Source organism: Gopherus flavomarginatus, chromosome 11, assembly GCF_025201925.1.
Source record: "Gopherus flavomarginatus isolate rGopFla2 chromosome 11, rGopFla2.mat.asm, whole genome shotgun sequence".
NCBI lineage: Eukaryota > Metazoa > Chordata > Testudines > Testudinidae > Gopherus > Gopherus flavomarginatus.
Window position 1 is genome coordinate 36,217,245 of NC_066627.1, and position 21,899 is coordinate 36,239,143.

The 21,899-nt window shown below is 45.3% G+C and overlaps 1 protein-coding gene across 2 annotated transcripts in view; it reads left to right on the top strand.

The window, feature by feature from the left end:
• Window positions 1–9,707, top strand: part of SLC9A8 (solute carrier family 9 member A8) — a 54,868-nt gene extending 45,161 nt beyond the window's left edge. For both annotated transcript variants that reach the window (XM_050918132.1, XM_050918133.1), the window contains 2 exons: window positions 1,027–4,212; window positions 5,446–9,707. In XM_050918132.1, the coding sequence (XP_050774089.1) occupies window positions 1,027–1,134 (108 nt within the window). In that variant the 3' untranslated portion in view covers window positions 1,135–4,212; window positions 5,446–9,707. The remainder of the gene's footprint in view (window positions 1–1,026; window positions 4,213–5,445) is intronic.
• Window positions 9,708–21,899: the final 12,192 nt, after the last annotated feature.

Below are 21,899 nucleotides of genomic sequence, written 5' to 3' on the forward strand. Positions count from 1 at the left end.
CTAAAAATGGAAGCATCAGACCTGGCAAAGCTAGAATGTTAGTGTAAAATGTTGCCCCCACACATGCATGCTTTTTAAAAACCCTATGGCACAAGCAGTTGCAGTACTGGTTATACCCAGGGCCCTGTGTATATTGCAGCTGTGGAATTTGCTGTAGAATTCACCCCTTGTCACAGAGTTGTGCACTGGAATTGCAGCTCTCACTTAAAATGTTTCTACTCCTTCTCCTTGTAAAGAGAAACTGTGACTTGAAAGCAATCTGATGCCTCTGCTTCAGGCTCTCTACAAATTATGACTGAGAGGTGTGAACTGCTCTACTCTTCTCACTCAGAGCCCCATAGACTCTGGGATTCTGCAGCCACAGATTGGGCATTTTCCCAACATGCTGTGAAAATCAGCATTTTTTGTTGTGGAATTCACCATTTTGCTGCACCAGGCATGTTTTGTTTTGTCTCTGGGCCCAGATAAAACCTGCTTTCAAGCTACTTCTTGCTCTGGCGCCTTTCCCTGCAAGAGAAAATTAATTAGATTAATTAGATTCCAGTGCATGCTCCCTGCACTGTTCCATGGAACCAGGCAGGTGGATTGGGAAACCAGAGCTAGAGTCCACATGTGCCAGGGAGCCAGAATATGGGCTGCTTGGAGAACAGAGCAGCGTCCAAGGCCTCGGAAGATAGGATGAGCCACTAAAACTGACTACAAGCATCCTGCTTCAACCTGACGCACATACAAAGAAAGGCGATTTGGAGCCAGGCCACCCAGAAAACATTACTGCTGACAGCTCAGCTCTGTGGGCCTCGGGAGAACGCAGGGGAAAAAAATCTGTCATCAGAAATAATCGTTGCTGAAAATAACCCCTGACAGATTGTACATTGATGTTTATTTTCCACTGTGAGCATAATTGTGTCTATGCTTAGGGACCGAAGCGATGGGAATGAAGGGTATATAATGAAGATACAGTAAATTGTCACTCTCACTCACACAGTGCTGTATCTAAACAGCAATTTTGATTTCCTTTTGCCTTAGGACCTACATCATGGACGCATACAGATGAAAAGCCTCACCAACAAATGGTATGAAGAGGTGCGACAAGGACCCTCAGGGTCTGAAGATGATGAACAAGAGCTGCTATAGCAGGCTAGAGGAGGAGGACTGTAACGGGTTTATCATAGAGCACCAATAACTAGATTTAAGTAACAAAAGATTCTGACTGTACAAAAGCCCAGGGTATTAAGAATGAAGACTTCCCACTGCAGGTCCCACCATGTGCTGTTGTACTTAGGTTTCACAGAACCAGATACACTGTACTTCATAAGACCAGTCGCTGCAGGACCCCCTTACAATAACACAAAAGCAGTATTTGGGCTGAGGATAGAGCCGTACCTTTTAATTCTGAATATCTCAGCACTTGTAAGTTTCACTCAGCCCATGCAAAACTGCATTGAAATAACCTTGAAGAAGAGTGTCTTCCACTCTGATGTAAGCTGTAAATTCATGTTACAGTTCAGGTTCCGTAATACGGCTCCACAAAACAGAATGAGTTGCACTTTATTGTATACTTTAATACTCATTCATGTCTTGGGGAGTCATGATGGTTTATACTGTGAATTTTTGCCAATAAAATAATTGAATCTTTGTCTGGAACAAAACTGTAATTTGCATATTATGGATCCAGAATGCATAGTGAGCCCCCAGACAGGAAGCAGATATTGTGCATGGACATAAAGCACCAGATCCTTTTAAATACTCAGTGTGTCTGCCATTGCTGTTGGTTTTTTAATGTTGAAATGACTTAATCCACAGTACTTGCCACTGCTTAAAGTGTGTTTTAAGGAAAAAGCATAGAACTGGATTTGAAATCCATAGATTTTTTTTTTTTTACTTATCCCCCCACCACACTCACTCCTGAAACTTATAAATGGTTACACTTTTTTAACAAAAATTATAATAAAAAGGGTGCTCCTAGCTGGCACTATAAGCTTTGAATCTCAGGAAGCAAATGTTTTTGCTTTGCCTAAATTCATGAAATGTCCCTAACACCCATGAGGAGTGTAGGGAGGTTTTTAAATTCTAGAGGCACTAGTAGCAGGCTTTTCCACATAGGTTTTCATGGTGCACACTTACTGTGTTTCAGCTATAGTAAATACAAATTTTTTTTGCCTAGTTGGTCATTTGCACATGCTTTAAAAAAAAAAAAAAAAACCACTTTACTGAGCGTTTTCAATCATGGATCTGTTGTGTTTTTTTTTGGACAAATAAAGGACACTTCAGGAATGTATTCCAAAAGCACAACTGCTCAAAATCCTAAATATGGATTGACTTACTAGTTTTTTGTGTGTGTGTATGTGTGTTTGGAAGCTAGTCCTGATGTTTAAGAAAAAAAAAGCGCAGCAGTTTCTAGCTAATCTCTCTGGTGAGCATCTGTACTTTCGAGCCACCGTTAGCAGTTACTGCATCCCCTAAATCAATACAGATTAAGGTGAATAGGGAAGTGGATTAGAGTTTTTTGGTTCCCTTTTCTACGTACCCACTTTGAAACAAGTCTAGTGGCCGCACTTGATGCTGGCAGCTTTCCAACAGCTGTAAATTTAACATGCTAAAGTTGGACATTGATATCTGATTGATTTAGCTTTGAAGCAGAGCATTACTGAATATGTGGGCCTCCTCACGCTATGCCCCATGCAGAAGCAGAACTATTAGAGAATGTCTCCCCCATTCGTGAGAGCACAATGTGTGATTTGCGTGATGCTGCCATTAAAAGGTTGATCGTATAGTCCAGCCCTCCTCACTTTAATTTCAGACTCGCTTGTGCATTTTCACTTGAAAACTAATTAATCTCACTAGGAAAGAACACTTTTTGCGGGGTAACAAATCAAGTAACCTCTCTGTGGTTATCAGCCATGAAATGCACTTTATTTCTTACCCTTGTACGTGAACAGAATTTGGCTTCATGCTTTATAGAACTTGAACGTGCTGTGTAATGTGAGCATGAAGGGGAATGAACTCAGATTGTTTCCAGTGTTGAGTACTGAAGAATCGCATCTTGCTTGGTGTTTGGGAGGAGAACAGATCTGTAACGAATCATGCTAACCAGACTGAAGGAAACTCTAACATTAGATCTTTCTAACTAGTCCAGAGTTAGGGGTATATGCTTGAAAACATTTTTTAGGATGTGAAAACCCTAGCTGCAGTACTATAAGATAGGTATGTGTGAGAGAGAGTGAGAAAAATGTAAATTCCACTTTATAATACAGCTATTTCCTCAGGTGCCCATCCAGAGTAAGCGCCCATTTGTATGGTTTTTTATGGGATGTCACACTTGCTCACAAAGAATAGTTTAAGCCGTAGAGGCTAGGAACCTTTTGAGGTTGCTGAATATATGAGGATCTGTTTGCCAGATTCATATGCTTTTGGCTTACAGGAGAATGGTAGAAATTGTGTTTTTTAAAAAAAAAAAAGACTGGTGAGACCCAGCTTTCCCCGTTCAAACAATGGGTTGAGTGTTAGGCAGCAGTTCCTGTTGTTTTTGGTGCACTATGGTAACTAAATAATTGAGGTTAATTGTCAGTTCTTGAAGATATTTTTGTATCATTGAAATGTCAATGATTTCAGCTTTCTAATAACAAATAGCAGCTGTTGTCCTGATTTACCTATTCCTAAGAATTGTTTGGTGTAGAACACAATGGTACCAATTCTTAGCTATGGCTGTGTAGTGCACCATGCACCTCCAGATGGAGCAGGAGAGCTGCAAAGGTAGTTTTAAGTCACTCTGTGCTCCCTTTGTGCCAGACATAACTTAGAGCACCCTGAAGGCAGCTTTAAGATACGCTGGCTGCCAAGAGCCCCAAGGGACTGCCAAGGTGCAGGGAAGTCTTGGCCATACCTCTTGTTCTGTAGACATTCCACAGGTTAGCTATGGAGAGAAGGGGTGGCGCATGAGGTGCTGTGTTGCTTCTTGCACTACTGGAGAGTCCCCTGATTGCCCTATGGTTCTTAGGTTGGGTTTAGAGCCACTTTGTAATGATGCTGCAACATTAAACAGCCAAAGATCAGAGCCACTGTTCTCAGTTAGCTAGTTACTTCACTGAAAGACGAGGCAATCTATCAAATGAATGAAATTCTATGCCAAGGTATCAGTCTTCTGCGGAAGTTAGATTTCATCATGATAAATTGGTCATTTCCTGCCCTCTGCTGGTAATTTTTGAAAATACAGTTAGATCTAAGGCCATGTCTACATCTAAAGTTTTGCAGCGCTGGTTGTTACAGCTGTATTAGTACAGCTGTATAGGGCCAGCGCTGCAGAGTGGCCACACTTACAGCAACCAGCGCTGCAAGTGGTGTTAGATGTGGCCACACTGCAGCGCTGTTGGGCGGCTTCAAGGGGGGTTCCGGGAACGCGAGAGCAAACCGGGAAAGGAGACCCGCTTCGCCGCGGTTTGCTCTCGCGTTCCCGGAGCCACCCAGCAAACCGCAGGGAAGGAGACCTGCTTGCTCTGGGCTCTGGGAACGAGAGAGCAAACCGGGAAAGGAGACCCGCTTCGCCGCGGTTTGCTCTCTCGTTCCCGGAGCCACCCAGCAAACCGCAGGGAAGGAGATCTGCTTGCTCTGGGCTCCGGGAACGAGAGAGCAAACCGGGAAAGGAGACCCGCTTCGCCGCGGTTTGCTCTCGCGTTCCCGGAGCCACCCAGCAAACCGCAGGGAAGGAGACCTGCTTGCTCTGGGCTCCGGGAACGAGAGAGCAAACCGGGAAAGGAGACCCGCTTCGCCGCGGTTTGCTCTCTCGTTCCCGGAGCCACCCAGCAAACCGCAGGGAAGGAGACCTGCTTGCTCTGGGCTCCGGGAACGAGAGAGCAAACCGGGAAAGGAGACCCGCTTCGCCGCGGTTTGCTCTCTCGTTCCCGGAGCCACCCAGCAAACCGCAGGGAAGGAGACCTGCTTGCTCTGGGCTCCGGGAACGAGAGAGCAAACCGGGAAAGGAGACCCGCTTCGCCGCGGTTTGCTCTCTCGTTCCCGGAGCCACCCAGCAAACCGCAGGGAAGGAGACCTGCTTGCTCTGGGCTCTGGGAACGAGAGAGCAAACCGGGAAAGGAGACCCGCTTCGCCGCGGTTTGCTCTCTCGTTCCCGGAGCCACCCAGCAAACCGCAGGGAAGGAGACCTGCTTGCTCGGGGCTCCGGGAACGAGAGAGCAAACCGGGAAAGGAGACCAGCTTGATTACCAGAGGCTTCCTCCTTCCACGGAGGTCAAGAAAAGCGCTGGTAAGTGTCTACATTGGATTACCAGCGCTGGATCACCAGCGCTGGATCCTCTACACCCGAGACAAAACGGGAGTACGGCCAGCGCTGCAAACAGGGAGTTGCAGCGCTGGTGGTGCCCTGCAGATGTGTACACCTTCAAAGTTGCAGCGCTGTAACTCCCTCACCAGCGCTGCAACTTTCTGATGTAGACAAGCCCTAGGTGAGGAAACATTTGCTGCAAATAATTTAAGACACATTAAATGGATGCAATGAAGTGATAGTTTCTAAATTAACGAAGCAGCCTGAAACTCCTAATTTCAAGGCATATTTACTTTATTTAAATGTAAAAAGCATCTGTGCAAAAGCTTTAACAAAGAGATCCTATTTAATGGATCTGTCAAAGACTTACATATGAGAGGAAAAGATGGGTTTGTGGCTAAGGCAAATCACTGGGGAGTCAGGACTCCTGGGTTCTAGTCTAGCTTTGCTGCAGAATCACTGTGTAACTCTCAGGCAAGCCAGTTAGCCTTTGTGTGCCTCAGTTTCATTAGCTTATTCTGTTTTTACTTAATTTGTGCCTTTAGGATTGTAATCGTTTCTGAGACCTGTTTGTGAGCCATGACCTACCACTGCCCAGCTCTTTGTACATTTGCAGGACTATGGAACTGAGGTGCCACTTCAGGTAATATTTGAGAGCTTCAGAGACACTGAGGCTGGCTTTGTGTGAACCATTCTGAACATCACATTTTAGTCTTGCTACTTGCAGCAACTGAGTTTTTCCCTGGATACAAGACAAGGCAGGGAAGAACCATTCAGTTCTGACACTTTATGGTGATGACTGATTTGTAGGTTCATTTATAAATGTGTTGGCTTTTCTGTGGCATTGATCGCTCTACTGTGGGCAGCTCAAACAAGAATGGATTTAACTTTACAACACTTGTGTGAGGAAGGCCTATATTATTACTCCCTTTTCACGGAGTTGAACCAAATTATAGAGCAATCAGTGGCTTGCACAGGGTGCCACGCAGTGGCTGTGGCAGAGTAGTGAATTGAATCCAATTCCCAGTCTGATACCACAACTGCAACCCCATCCTTCGGCTGGAATCTCAACTCTGAGTAGCTTTCATTTGAAAAGGGAGGAGAAATCACGTTTAAATGGAGACTGTCAAGGTACAATGATTAAGAGAACGTCCTCTCACCTTTTGAGAGCACTGTTAAGATCTGCCTCAAATCCAGTGTTTGCTCGCTTTCTCCAAGCATCCACATGTGAGTTTGTCCAGTCAGTTCTTGTGCCACTTGCTGACTTTACTCCTGACTGCTTCTAGTGCTCAATCCAATTTAGTCTGAGTCCTCCTATCACAATAGGTCTTGGAATAATGTCAGGGTTATAAACGTGTTTGCTAAAAGGGTGGTACATGAGGGCAGGTGTCTGAATGTAGGGAGTATCATTCTTGCCAAGTTGACACAAGCAGGCTGACAATTCTCAGCTAACAGCTCTTCTTTACAATTGGGCGTGTCTCTCTGAACAGCCTGTTTCGTGGCCCATAGATAAAGGATTCTGTAGCACCAGCAGAAGAGTTTGAGCCAAAAGCTAGGATTTGCTTCTCCTCCATGTACCTCCAGAAATTTTGTTCTAGCAACATGAAGACATTGAGACTGCCACTGCTGTAAAAAGCCCCCTCTTCACCATACCAAAGACACAAAAACATACAGCTTTTACGAAAAATCCTAAACTGTTGACAGTGATATCCCCTGTCCAGCCCCCTGTCAATCCCATGTCAACCTATGGCCAGATTTTCCTGTCAGTTACAGTGGCATAACTCCATTGAATGTGATCACTATAGAAAGCAGATTCCAGAGCAAAACAGCTGTCCACTAACAGCACCCTGCCACCAGGCGCTAGACATTCTGATCCAGGCAGCATTAGCAAGAGACCAGCAGAAAGTATCAACTTTTATAATCTCTCCCAGCAGTTCTACAGCTCCTGTCATCATAGTAGGTCATTGTCTGAAGTAGACAGGACCAATCGGGCTGGGAAGATCAATAGCAACATCTTGAATTATAGTTGGAAGGGACTAGGTGGCTGTGCAGTATTGGGAAATACTGCACAGGCAAAAGCCTGTAAAATAATATAAAATTTCTGGGTAGATTTGGTGTCTCCATTACCTTGGAGATGAAGGGATTGTCAGAGTTCCAACTCGAATGAACAACAATTTACTTTGTATCACTGTCATGCATTTTATTTAAAGAGGCAGGATGAACATTTTGGCTTGGCTGTATTTCAGTGTCAAACATTTCCCATTGCTCAGAGCTTCCACTCGAACTGCTAAAGGAAATGGCTAGCATGAGTTGCACTATTTTAGCTGTAGTGTTTCTTTGAAGATGAGCAAAGCACACTGCTAGTAAGCTTTCTTGGAGGTGAGGCTGCCCTTGTTGCTTCTGTTTAACAGTTTTTAGTAGAAGTTAAGCTCACAGAGATCAGTGATGGACAGGGCGGACAACTGAGGAAAGTGAGGAAACGGTTAGTCTTGAAACTCAAATGGGAGTGGGGAGGAAGATGGCAAAGGAAGGTTATTTGCACTACTCTGAGATTTTGTAGTTGGAGCTTTTCTGTAAAGCATAAACACAGAAGGAAACCTGGGCATACAAATACTTTCGCAATCCCTGCCAACCTTAGCCTCTGTAGTGCTTGGTAAAGCAATATACTAGATTGAGCTGAATGAAACCTACAGATAAATAACTTTTACTGGATTGGAATCACAGGCTGCCTGTTTTATCTGTGCTCAGCAGCTAGTGTTTATGAAAAATGTACAGTTATGCTCACCAAGAGATGCTCAAAACTGAAGCATGATCCTACACCCTCTTCACCTATTGTGTAATATATTACCAATAAATGCAAGGTGGCATTTGGTTCCGTTCTGTTATGTATCTATTTCTAGAGAATCTTGTACAAATTTTAGGGGTTCCACTATACCGTCTTTCCATGCACTTGTGCACATCTGGGTATTAAATAGCCCACAAAATGTATCTGGACTGTGTTTTTTTTAAAAATGGATCTTGAAAGGCTGCAATGATTTAAGATAGTATATGTGGAATAGCACTGCTGTATCAGGGTTCGTGCTGCACTGTGTAGCCACATGAATGAGGCTATAACTGTACAGCCCTGGCTTTGAAATGAGTAGCTTATCACATTTAAGAATTTACTTTCTAGTTTAATGGAAATTGAGACATTCTTCTATTGGAGTACGCATAGAATCATAGGACTAGAAGAGACCTCAAGAGGTCTTCTAATCCAGTCCCCTGTACTCAAGGCAGGACCAATTATCCCTGACAAGTGTTTAACTAAACTGCTCTTACAAATCTCGTATGACGGAGATTCCACAACCTCCCTAGGTAATTTATTCCAGTGTTTAACTACCCTGATAGGAAGTTTTGAAGCCCTTTAGAATAAATGGAAACTCGTATCTAAAGTCTTGTTCATCTGGTTGAGGATCTACACAAATTAAATACACAGTTTTTAATTATTTGGCTCTATAACGCTCCTGAGAGATCCAGAGGAGTTGGGATGGGGCAAGGTTCACACCATAATTATTGTATTTAAACTCTGACACTAATGGAACAGGGGAAATACCTACCGCTTCCCTTCATATAATTTTATTGCATGACCCAGAAGTTTTGCTTTTGATCGTATTTTTGCAACAATAGCCACTTGTGCTGTGCGACAGGTAAAAATTGATCTTTCAGCTGTTGAGCAACACTCTGTAAAATTTCACAGGCTTTTCTGTCAACCTTGCTTCCCCCCTTCTCCCTCCCGCCAGCTTTGCAGTGTAATATGAACACCTCCAATGTTGTATATACTCTGAAGGACAAATGGAATCTGGGCAGTGCAAACAAGTTTCTCCAGCACTTTTTAGTACAGCTTTAAGTAATCGGTGTTGCATCCAAACAAAAGTTATATTGATGGTCATTTTCTCCAAATCCTGAATATCAGTGAATGTCACAGTAAATATGTTTCATATCTAAAACACACTTTAAAATCCAGCTGTGACAATTGTATTCCCAGCTTTTTACTCAAATGTGTGCTCAAGTTGATAGTGAAGAAATGCAGGAATGGTGAAGAAAGCTTATAAGCACTTGTTAACACTGTATAGATGTTTTAAATTACTTTATTTGCATGCAGAATCATGGACTACTTATGTGCAAATAAAACCCACAATTCTGAGAATCTGGGGACCAATATCTTTTGAACATTGCCTTATGATTGTAACTGGGGTCTCTGTTTCAGTCTTTATCAGATTCCTGCCTTTGAGAAATGGTTCTTATTGCAATGAATTTTTTAGTAAATGTGTGGTATTTATAAGGGGTGTACAGAATCCAAACAGACATATTTGCCTGAGCAATATAAACTTCATGGAGTTGTAAATTGAATAGGACATTTATTTATTTTGAAATAAAAGTTATAACCAGAAAACTGCAGTAATGTGTCTTCTTCCAGTGCTGCAGGATATGTGATGTAATTCTGCTTCATACTATTCATGATTTATTTTGATTTACTGCTGTTTTTGTGGGGTTCACTCTGCTAGTGTTTGAGTGTTAAATACAACTGAAGTAGTGCGGCATAGCTGCAGTTTGTGCCATGCTGGTAGAAATCACAAATAGAAAAGACCAAATAGTCCACCTCTGTGCCAGGCCTGATTGTTCTGTCAATACATTCCAGATGTACATGGTGGCCCTCACCTCACGTGCTGCCCATCTCCCCCATGCAGATGTGAAATATGTGGTGTATTGGATTAGGGCTGCTATGGTGTATGACCCTGCTAGTTCTGAGCTCAAATGTTAGGTCTAGTTTTACCTAGGGTTGATATGGGTGGGCGGTCAATATCAGGTATTGTGCAATTCTCCCTTTCTTCCTTGTTTACTTTAAAATGTCTTGAAATCCAGTCTTGTTGTATTAGTTAAGTCCTGGAAGTGTACATCAAGTTTAGAATAAGTGTTGTTGTGAAAAACTATAGAAAATGAGGTGGGTCAGGTGAGGGCTTAGTTCAGGGGTCGACAATCTTTCAGAAGTGGTGTGCCGAGTCTTCATTTATACACTCTAATTTAAGGCTTTGCAGGCCGGTAATACACTTTAATGTTTTTTAGAAGGTCCCTCCATAAGTCTATGTAACCAAACTACTGTTATATGTAAAGTAAACAAGATTTTCAAAATGTTTCAGAAGCTTTATTTAAAATTAAATTAAAATGCAGATCTTATCAGTTTAGTATGATCCTTGCCCTTGCTTTTCCTTGCTGAGTTTTCCAGTGTCTGGCACATATTTGGATACTTTAAGCTTAGGGTGACCAGATGTCCCAATTTTATAGGGACAGTGCCGATTTTTAGGTCTTTTTCTTATATAGGCTCCTATTACTCCCCACCCCTTGTCTCAGTTTTTCACACTTGCTGTCTGATCACCCTGTTTAAGCTGCACACAGGCTTCTGAGTGATCAGTTGTTAACTAGCTGGCAGGAGGTCAGCGGCTGGAACCCCAGATCAGCAGCTGAGGTGAGTGGAGCTGGTGGCTGGTAGGGCTGAGCAGGGCCGGAAGCCTGGACACTGTCTGGCAGGGGGCCTGTGCTGGAACTCCAACCAGAAGCAAGGTGAGTCGGGCTGAGGTGGGGACCCCGGCTGGCAAGGGGTCAGCGGCCGGAACCCCAGAGCAGCAACTGAGTGGCTCAGCCGGCTGCTCGGGGGTTCCGGCTGCCGGCTCCTGCCAGCTGGGGTCTCAGCCCACTGCCAGCCTGGGTTTCCTTCACCCAGGCGAGCAGCAGGGACTGAGTGGGGCCGGTGGCAGGACCCCGGCTAGCAAGGGGCCAGCAGTGGGGACCCCAGAATGGCGGTGGGCTGAGCGTTCAGCGCACCACTGTGTGCCATCAAAAATCGGCTCACGTGCCATCTTTGCCACTCCCTGGCTGTGTGCCAACCTACGGCATTAGTTAGAAATAAAGCCTTTTGTTTTGAAGTCACAGGTTCAAATCCTTTTAGACTCCTCATCTCACAGAGATTTGATTTTGAATGTGACATGAGCTGGTGAGCTCCAGACAATTCTTAGTAGGCTGATAAACACCCTTTCCAGCAGTAGACCATGACTGAATTAGCACTGTGCCTACCCCTGCTCTAGAGGGTAGATTATCATTTTTTGTCAAGGTCCAAATTTCTTGGTCAAGGTATAGTCAAGGTCCAGACTCAAGAGAAAATTAAAAATAAATAAAAATAATTCATTTAATAAAATAATAATTTAATACAAATAAAAAGATGTTGGGGTCCATTCAAAGCATCTAGCGGTCCAGATTTGGCCCATCGTCTACCTATTGACGGTCCCTGCTCTGGAGCCTAGAGGTCACGGGGTGAGGAAACTTGCATTGCTGCTCTCTGTTCCAAAGCTAAATAGGACTTATTGTTCCAGAATTTGCATTTGTCCTTCTTAGTGACCCAGCCGCTAAGGCCTATCGACACACAAGTTGCATCAATCTAACTCAAAACTGGTTTAGTTTAAAACAAAAACCACACACACAATGCAGCCCCATTGGGTGGACACAAACTGATTTAAGAGTCCCTTATATGAATTTAACTTAAGTTGGTAAGGAACTGGCTTAAGTGCCATTGATACAAGGCACACTGACTGATCTAAACTCCAACAAAGACCCAAGTCATTTCTGAAAAGAACTTGAGCATCCAGGAGAAAAGTCATCTGCAGCTTTTCCTATAACAAGGAAGGGGCTCTCCCTTTTCTGTACTGGTTTGTGGCCATGTTCCTTTTTACCGAGCCCATTCACAGGAGAAGGTAGCAGGCAACATGGCCTTTTAAGCCTGCCAGGATATTGTGGCACCTAGGAGCCTCAGGTATGGCATGGCCCAGGGACCCCACTGCACCAGGTGCTGCATAAACAAAACAAAAAGATAGTCCCTGCCCAGAGCAACAATACAAATGCATGTTGCACCTCAACTGAACCATTCTGCTGCTTTGAGGTGATGACTAGGGGCCATAGCACTCATTGCAAAGCATGCTGAGTTAGTGAGTGCAGGGCCTGTTGACCTGCTGCTACTTCAGTAAAACATTAAGAAAAACACTGAGTAAAGCAAGGGTTTTCCACGGATCAGTTTGGTAACATTTAGAAAAAGCCAGCTTTTGAAATGCAGTTCGTATGCCAAGGCAAGATCATAGCCCCATTAACCTTCTTCTGAATTGGCTTGACCTAAATTTCAACCGTCTAGGTGTTCTGCCTCCCTATCTACCGAGCTGCTTTCAAAACCAAGGCAGCACCAGTGACAGGCCTTTGTATAGTTTAAACACAGGTTTAGACGACAACCCCTCACCACTAGAGGACAGCAGTTATTCATATTTACATTCCATTTGTGACCTATGGATACAGGTGCTGCTAGGCAAGGCATCAGGCAGTAACACAATGAGCCTACAAGCTTCTCTAAATCATGGGAGACGGGGGAGATTCCAGAAGACTGGAAGGGGGCAAATATAGTGCCCATCTATAAAAAGGGAAATAAAAACAACCCAGGAAACTACAGACCAGTTAGTTTAACTTCTGTGCCAGGGAAGATAATGGAGCAGGTAATCAAAGAAATCATCTGCAAACACTTGGAAGGTGGTAAGGTGATAGGGAATAGCCAGCATGGATTTGTAAAGAACAAATCGTGTCAAACTAATCTGATAACGTTCTTTGATAGGATAACGAGCCTTGTGGATAAGGGAGAAGCGGTGGATGTGATATATCTAGACTTCAGTAAGGCATTTGATACAGTCTCGCATGATATTCTTATAGATAAGCTAGGAAAGTACAATTTAGATGGGGCTACTATAAGGTGGGTGCATAACTGGCTGGATAACCGTACTCAGAGAGTAGTTGTTAATGGCTCCCAATCCTGCTGGAAAGGTATAACAAGTGGGGTTCCGCAGGGTTCTGTTTTGGGACCGGTTCTGTTCAATATCTTCATCAACGATTTAGATGTTGGCATAGAAAGTACGCTTATTAAGTTTGCGGACGATACCAAACTGGGAGGGATTGCAACTGCTTTGGAGGACAGGGTCAAAATTCAAAATGATCTGGACAAGTTGGAGAAATGGTCTGAGGTAAACAGGATGAAGTTCAATAAAGATAAATGCAAAGTGCTCCACTTAGGAAGGAACAATCAGTTTCACACATATAGAATGGGAAGAGACTGTCTAGGAAGGAGTATGGCAGAAAGAGATCTAGGGGTCATAGTGGACCACAAGCTTAATATGAGTCAACAGTGTGATACTGTTGCAAAAAAAGCAAACGTGATTCTGGGATGCATTAACAGGTGTGTTGTAAACAAGACACGAGAAATCATTCTTCCGCTTTACTCTGCGCTGGTTAGGCCTCAACTGGAGTATTGTGTCCAGTTCTGGGCACCGCATTTCAAGAAAGATGTAGAGAAATTGGAGAGGGTCCAGAGAAGAGCAACAAGAATGATTAAAGGTCTTGAGAACATGACCTATGAAGGAAGGCTGAAGGAATTGGGTTTGTTTAGTTTGGAAAAGAGAAGACTGAGAGGGGACATGATAGCAGTTTTCAGGTATCTAAAAGGGTGTCATCAGGAGGAGGGAGAAAACTTGTTCACCTTAGCCTCCAATGATAGAACAAGAAGCAATGGGCTTAAACTGCAGCAAGGGAGATTTAGGTTGGACATTAGGAAAAAGTTCCTAACTGTCAGGGTAGTTAAACACTGGAATAGATTGCCTAGGGAAGTTGTGGAATCTCCATCTCTGGAGATATTTAAGAGTAGGTTAGATAAATGTCTATCAGGGATGGTCTAGACAGTATTTGGTCCTGCCATGAGGGCAGGGGACTGGACTCGATGACCTCTCGAGGTCCCTTCCAGTCCTAGAGTCTATGAGTCTATGAGTCTAATTGACTCATAAAGCCCAAGAAGCCTTAGCATAAGCAGCTAACCAGGAGTAATCATAGAACACCAGCTATACTTGTCAGCAGTTTAGTCGGACTGCTCTAACCAACAGAGACATCATGCCAGCTTATACCATCTTTAGCTACTTAAAGTTGGGGGGAGAAATCAGCAGACATTCGATGACCAGATGCCAGGGTAACTGATGTATAAGCATGGAGGTAAAAGGCCTCGTCACCTGCAGGAAAAGGGCACCAACATTGTGAGGAAAGGAAATACAAAATATGGGAATGGGACAGAAGTCCCTACTGAATATGCATTAGGCATAGTGGGAGTCCGCATAATATTACAGAAGCTGTATCCCAGCCTGCGTGACGTGGGAGATGCCAGGACGATGACCAGACTGATGACGATGGTGATGAGGATGATCAGGATAATAACCAACACTTCAGGTTTTTCTGCAAGTGGTGGGCAAGTATACGGATGCTCAGATGCTGGATGTTTTGACCATTTTGTATTATCTCTGTCTACTGTGCTGGATGGGAGTGTTTGTGCTTTTGTTAACGGAGCTAACAAAAATATTACAAGGGCAGAACCCGTTTCGTAAGCATAATTGCCTCTCTCATGCCCAGGAGAGCCCGTGTAATAACCAAAACTTCAGGATCTGGTCACAAGGCAGACCCCTGCAAAACTAGAGTGTAAGGGGTATTTCTAATCAGTCAGTCAATCCATAATTATAAGTAATCAAATGAAAGACAAGGTGGATGAGGTAATATCTTATTGGACCAACTTCTGTAGGTGAGAGACAAGCTTTTGAGCTTCCACAGACCTGTTCTTCAGGTGTAGGAAAGTGCTCAGTGTCCCAGCTAAAATTCCTTTCCTAGACCTGAAGAACAGGTCTGGGGCAGCTTGAAGCTTGTCTGTCTTACCAATAGAAGTTGGTCCAATAAAAGATATTACCTCACCCACCTTGTCTCACGAATATCCTGTAACCAACAGGGCTACACCACTGCTTACACAATTGATATATCAGTTAACACATTGTTTGTTTGTAAACAAAACACTGTTAGCCAAATTTCTAAAGACTCCAGTTCTGCTCCTCCCATCAACAGAATGTAGATGCTTAATGACCTGCTTGTTCCTATAGTCAAGTAATACGAGCCAGTCTAACAATGGCAATGTCAAGAAAAGAGGCCAAGGGCTAGATCCTTAGCTGCTGCAAGTTGGCCTCAGAGTTCTCTCAATGGATTCCTCTGTTATGATGGTGCTCTAACAAATTTACACCAGCTGAGGATCTTTTCCCAGGTCTCTGTCCATTTGATCACAGCTGTCTGTAATGGCATCTGACTCTTTTCAAGACAAAAAATCCCCATCAATTGCCTTAATATTACTAATAAGCTGCTACAGTGGAGATCCTGTTACACTTCATTTTAGTGTTCTCCTTGATTTGTTTTCAAACTGAAAGCTATTAAAGGTAGATGATGGAATAACGCCAACCTCTTTCAGATTTCTTCATCCCATACTGTCACAAGGTGCCTAGGCTCTTTAAAGGAGAAATGGGGCCAGCTCCACTTGTTCCCATAATTTGCTGCCTCCCAGCCTGAGAGGATGGGACGAATGGGGTCACACATGGGCCTCATAAAAGGCCAGAGAGAACTCAGGAAGTCAGAAAATACAGGAAGCAGGGCAGGCTCCTCTGGGAGGCCATGAAGCAGGGTCTGCCAGAAGCTGCTGAGTCCCCTGGGAGGGGAGGCAGTGGGAGCCTGCTAGGAAGGAGATTCAGGGCAGAAAGCTGTAGGAGACAGTGCTCAGTTAAAGGGCAAAGAAGAGCGCTGTAGGGCCCAGAAATAGGGGCAAAAAGCAGGGAACTTCAGTGAGAGGTAGACTGCAAGAGGGACTCCAGGGAAGGCAGTCCAGGAGTTAGTAGTCTATAACAGAGAGGACTGAGGACAAAAGATGGGGCTTGTCTATGACAGATGCTATAGCGGCACAACTGTGACACTGCAGCTGCTCCTGTAGCACTGTAGACACTTGCTACAGTGATGGAAGGGGTTTATTTTTTTCCATTGCTCTAGTTAATGCACCCCTCCAAGAGGCAGGAGCTAGGTCAACGGAAGAATTCTTGACAATTCAATTCCTACCTGTGTTACACACTTCTGACTGTGGGATCTCTGTGCCTCTGTGCTCTATCTGGGCAGTGGAAATCATACTCCCTTTTGTTAGTTTTGTATATTTAGATTGTCAGCACATCAGGCAGGACCAATCTCTTACTATGTGTTTGTACAGCTGCATTATATGTACAGTTTGTACATTCCCCAGGCCAGAGGCCACTACAGTAACAACATTGTTGCTGAATACCCAGATAGAAAATTCAGGCTCTGTAAAGTGTCTTAGCCATAGCAAAGGTCTGCTGGTTTTCCTGGCAACTGTGAACTGTGCCACTGAGCATGTGGCTCAGATCACTGACAACACAGCAAGGGAATCCCACGTGCAAAATTCCCCCAATGGCAAAGCCCATTTGTATGAAGTTTTATCTTGGGTTTGCAGCAGGATTTAGCAAAACTGCCCAAGCAAAGGAAACAAGCGGTTCTTCAGCGGAGCTGAGAAAACAACCAGCAACATCTTTACATGCATCTCTGTTCTTGGCCCTCTTTGCAATTGTTTGCCACACTATTACAACAGATGAAGGGACACCTAATTTGAAGCACATGAAGTTGTTGTGTCACCCCTTCCATGAATTCGCCTGCAGCTGCACAGTGGTTGTCATCAGACTTTCTTCATGGTTCCAATTCTGTCAGGCTGTACTGGTGCATGGAACGAGAACAGATGTTAGAGCAGGGGGATGATCAAGGACCATGTACAGATCTGTCGTAGCTCCACATCTGATCAGCACATTTAGACTCTCAGTGTGTGAGGGGCTTTGAGAAAGCAGAGCGATGCACCAGGAAATGCCATTTCATGGGAAGCTAGCCAGCTGCTTATTCCCTAAACGCTGATGGGCAATGTTGGAATCCAGGGGACCTAATGTCATTGAATTAGCAGATCTCCAGCTCTCTGAAAGGCTTAATACCTTTTTGGGTGGCTGTTACTTGTCACTCAGAGTGAGCCAGTCTGGCAAGAGCTGGCACACTAAGTTATCAGAAGGCAAGTCTGTGTACCATGATGATGGGCGCAGTACAAGAACCTGAAATAGCATAGAAATGAGAAAGTAGCTTAATCAATATTTGATGTTCAGTCTCAGCATGGACGGAAGTTCTCCAGGCGTACAAAGAAATTAACATTCCAGCAGCTCTGCTGAAGTGGCATATTTTCAAAAGGTGGCTTTTTAAACAATTTTAAACAAATTAAAAGCTATGGATTGTGCTCCATGCAATGCTAAACTTTTAAAGTGGGGTATTAATTGTGCCAACTTGATGGAAACAATATTACTGGCTTGTGTTCACAGAATTCCTTCCAGCAGCACAGAGCAGTTTTCACAGAATTCAAGAGGAATAAAACTGACATTCTAAGATGGGATTTTTATTATGAGCCTCTTGGTCCATGAGTAGCTGGAAAATGGCTTCTAGGCCAGGCTGTGACTGCCAAGAGATAACAGTTCCACTGCATGGGGAAACAGCTGGGTGTAAATGGGCTTTCCCAGTAAGCTTTGCTCAGTGAGTTTCTCCTTTCAGAATGCCCCGGTTCATAGTCTGCACAATTTAATAGACCCAGTCATTGGTCCAACAGAGTATCCCACAAGAAGGCAGTCGTTGCCACCTTTCCTCAAGCAAAAGTTGAGCTGAAGCTGTTTTAGTTTGAGGAATACAAAGCCCCCATTTCTATTTCCTTAAAAACAAGGCATAACTTGCATTGTACAGTAAACCCCCTAAAGAGTAAGCAATCTGATCTTTATGTGTTCTCCTACAAACTGTCTTCAGAGGAGGCACGTGAAGGCTAGAACATGAAAAAAAGATTTTTTGTCTGTTTATTAGCTAACAGAACCAGGTAACACTGAACTCATCTAGGCTCTAGCTTGTAAGTGGACTGAGCTAATTAACCTTTGAGCTCTAGGAAGTAGTGTGCAGAACACTGTGCTTTGAAGGTGGAAAGCATAGTGTACATGCTGAGCCCTGAACGGTCACTGGTACTGCACAGTCAAGATGTGGCATGTAGCACTGTGCTAATGCAACCAGGCTAATGGGCCAGCAGAGCGCACCAAGGCTGGGGAGCATGTGCTGCTAATGTTTAAAGCCTGCCTTGTTCACTTCTTTATTGTAGTAAAACCCAGAAGTGATGCAGAAGACAGGAGAAGCTTTGGGGCCTATCAATGCCCGGCCCTTGGTTATTGTGCGTGAAGCCTTGGTCAGCGGTTTGGCACAATCAGTGAGCACTTCAGCACAGAGAAGTAAAAATTAATAATGATCATTTTGCTGCACAACATAAGATTAAGGTTTAAATTAAGATTCAGGGTAGATCAAAGAATTGTGATAAGAAAATAATTAAACTAACCGCAGGGCAGTAACGACAGGGCCCTAATTGCTTCTGCTGGAAAATCAGAGGAAAGGATTGAAGGAGGATTGAGAAGATCCTATTGTTTCTCCTCTTTCAGACCCTGCAGGGCCTGAGGCTGTTCCTGCCTGACCCTTGGGGGTTGTTGGGTTGGGTTGGGCTCGGCTGGGCAGGTCACAGGCAAAATGAGGACCTCTCAGATTCAAAGCACCACCCACTGGCTATTACACCTTGGGGAATTCTGCACCACTGTGCATGCGCAGAATTCATGTCCCCCACAGATTTCTTTGCTTCCCCGCAAAAAAATGACTCTCTCACAGGAAAGCAAAGGGAAGCCACAAAAGCGGTCATGCAACCACCCCCAGCAATATGTTTTGAGTGTCCAGGGCAGCTGAAGAGGGCGGGGCTGGGGACTCCTACCCTGCACTGGGCTCAGCAGCTAGTCCCAGCGGGGCTAGGGAAAAGGGGACTTCCTTGTCCCATGCACAGCAATTGGGCTGGGTCAGATCCAACTCCAGATTTCTCCCCAGGTTGCAGGAAGCTCTGCAAAGTCTTTTCCCCAACCCTGCCGCTTCCTGCACTCATCACTACTCTGCTGTAGGGGAAGGAATCACTGTACAGAAAGCTGTTCCCCCATCTGCCCAACCCCTGTGCATCCAGACCCCCTCATACCCAGACCCTCATGCTAAGCCTCACCCACTCACGTCCAAAAGCTCCCCTGCCAAGCCACACTCCCTCTGCACCTGGACCACCCTGATGAGCCACCTGCATCCAGAGTCTCATTACTGCTGCACCCATAACCCCCAAGAAGCACCTGGGCATCCATACCCCTCCCTGCACCCAGATCCCCCACCGAGCCACCTGTTCCCAGATTGCCCCACACAGAACTCTCAACTCACACCTGGATTCTCCCCCTCTCCAAATAAGCACCTCCATACTTGGATCCTTCCAGGATAAGTCTGCCTGCCCACACCTGGTGCACCTGGCATGGAGGGGAAGGGCCCTGTGGTGTTTCTGGGGCAGGTCCAGTCCTTCCTCTGTGTCAAGGTTGAGTACAGCCTCACCGTTGAGTCCATGTCCTGCAAGGGAGTTACAGAGTGATCTCCCACCTCTGTGCAGCCAGTGGCCTGTGTTCCCCAGTGCCATGCTGGAGCCTCCACATTTATTTAACAAATAACATATGCAGAATTTTGCAGTATTTTAAAATATTGTGCACAGATGGGTTTTTTGGACACAGAATTTTTTTATTTTATTTTTTTGGTGCAGAATGCCCTCGGGAATATAGCTATATTTAAGAAGTGGGGAGAAGCAGCAGCACTGGGCTAGAGCAGCCTCTGCGGGAGTGAGACTCTCCATAGCTCACCCAGAGGAGGAGACAGAGGTGCCCGGCTCACTGCAAGAGGCTCTTCTCTGGTACCGCAGCCACCATCACCTTTTCTCCCCAGCAGGAAGTACAGCAGCAGCTTGTGAGCAGCATGGCCAAGCAGGATGCTGCCTCCATTGCTCCAGAACTACAAAGCCCATTCTATAGCTGGGTCAGGACAGCAGACCCCTGTTCCTCATTGGTGCTGCTGACAGAAGAGCTGGTGCTGCTGTCAAGGAGGTGAGGCCGGCTGTTCACGGCCTTTGGGCAGGGGGGCTTGCCCCCACAGCTGCTACTTTTCCAGATGGGAGTTTCCAGTTAGAAGTGGAGAATTCACTCCACCCTCCCCCTGCTATCACTGTTTCTGGGTCCCAAGAGACAGGCGCTGTTTCAATATTAGTTATTCTTCCAGAAGGAAGTGCTGCTCCTGGAGGAAGGTGGGCTCAGGTAGGGCGTTGCCTTTCAAAAGGAGAAACTGGAGGGAGCTTGGCAGAGAGCAGCCCAAAAGGTGTATGAGCTGGAAAGTCAGAGCTCTGGATAAGAGCTAGGTATGGGACCTGTGGGAGGTCTGATAGCTGTCTACAGATATGCAAGGGCCAGTAGAAAGCTGAGAGGGATCAATGATTAGTCATGAATCTATGGGGATAGAACAGCCATGGGCTTCACTGCTCCAGGGCAACCCAGGCAGAGCCTCAGGCATGTGTTCACACTGGGACATGCTGCCAAGGGCACGGGTGGAATCACATGCCCTAGAGAGCCAAGGAGACACTGGACACCCATCCCTCCCCTGTTCTTCCTCGGGACTTGCAGCAAGGCACTATGGGAAAGGGTGGGGGAATGGTCTCAGAAGAGCTAATACCCAGGCGTGTCCATTCCTGCTGCCCCAGGAAGTGGCATGCAGTATGTGAGCCGGGCACAGCAAGGATGTTGGCTCTGAAGCCAATGTCAAAGGGAGCCCACTGGGCTGTGATGCTCATCTCTGGCTGCCGTTTTCCTGTCCCTCTGCTGTCTTGCACATGACTGCAGCCAGGCCTTGACATGAAGCTGCAGCATCTTCTGGTTGGCCGGATTGTCTCACTCGCCCTTGTCTGCGCTACAGGGTTAAAAAGTCTCAGGCTTTCACTCCCCCCAGCTCCTTCTGGAAACATCCCCCTTGACCTTCAGTGTCATTTATTTAAGGCTACAATTCTTTAAAAATGTATTAATGTGGGAATCATGGCCCAACGCAAGGAGGGAGGTGGTTGTCAAGTTCCTTCCTGGCACAATTCCAGTGAAGTAAGTGGGTGAGACTCCACTGCCTGCAGCCCAGCTTTCCAAGGGCACAGCTTACCCTCCCCTCCCACAGGTCTCATGCATTAGCACTATTACTAGAATCCTGGTCAGGAGATACCACAGTTACTCACAGAGCATGTAATCCACACCCATGCCTGGCAGCAGGAGGCTTTTCTTTCTCCCTGAAGCATCTCCTGTGCTGGGGCTGTGTGTCAAGTCTCATCTCAGGTCTCTAAAGACACCCTAAACACCTTTCAAGTCAGATCAGGAATCATTAGCTGCAGCATTCACCATTCCCTCCCCGCTCCCCTTAAATCAGTGAGAGGGCTGAGCTGGACCCAGGGTGACAGTCTTCAGGGCAGATCAGAGGACTATTTAAATAGTGACCAAAGCTGGTGGCTGCAGCTCACTTGTACTGCAGATAGGAGGACAGACAGTCTGTCCCCCAAGAGGGATTTCTGTTCTTTTCAGTAGATATTTAATAAGCAGATAGAAGCTGTAAAATCAGGAACACGTGAACTGAGTCTCCATCAGACTTCTCCACTCTGCAGATTTTTGGGCAGATGTGCAGAAGCTGGTATTATGCAACACCACAGTGGTGCTGAGCACTAGGCAGGCAACAC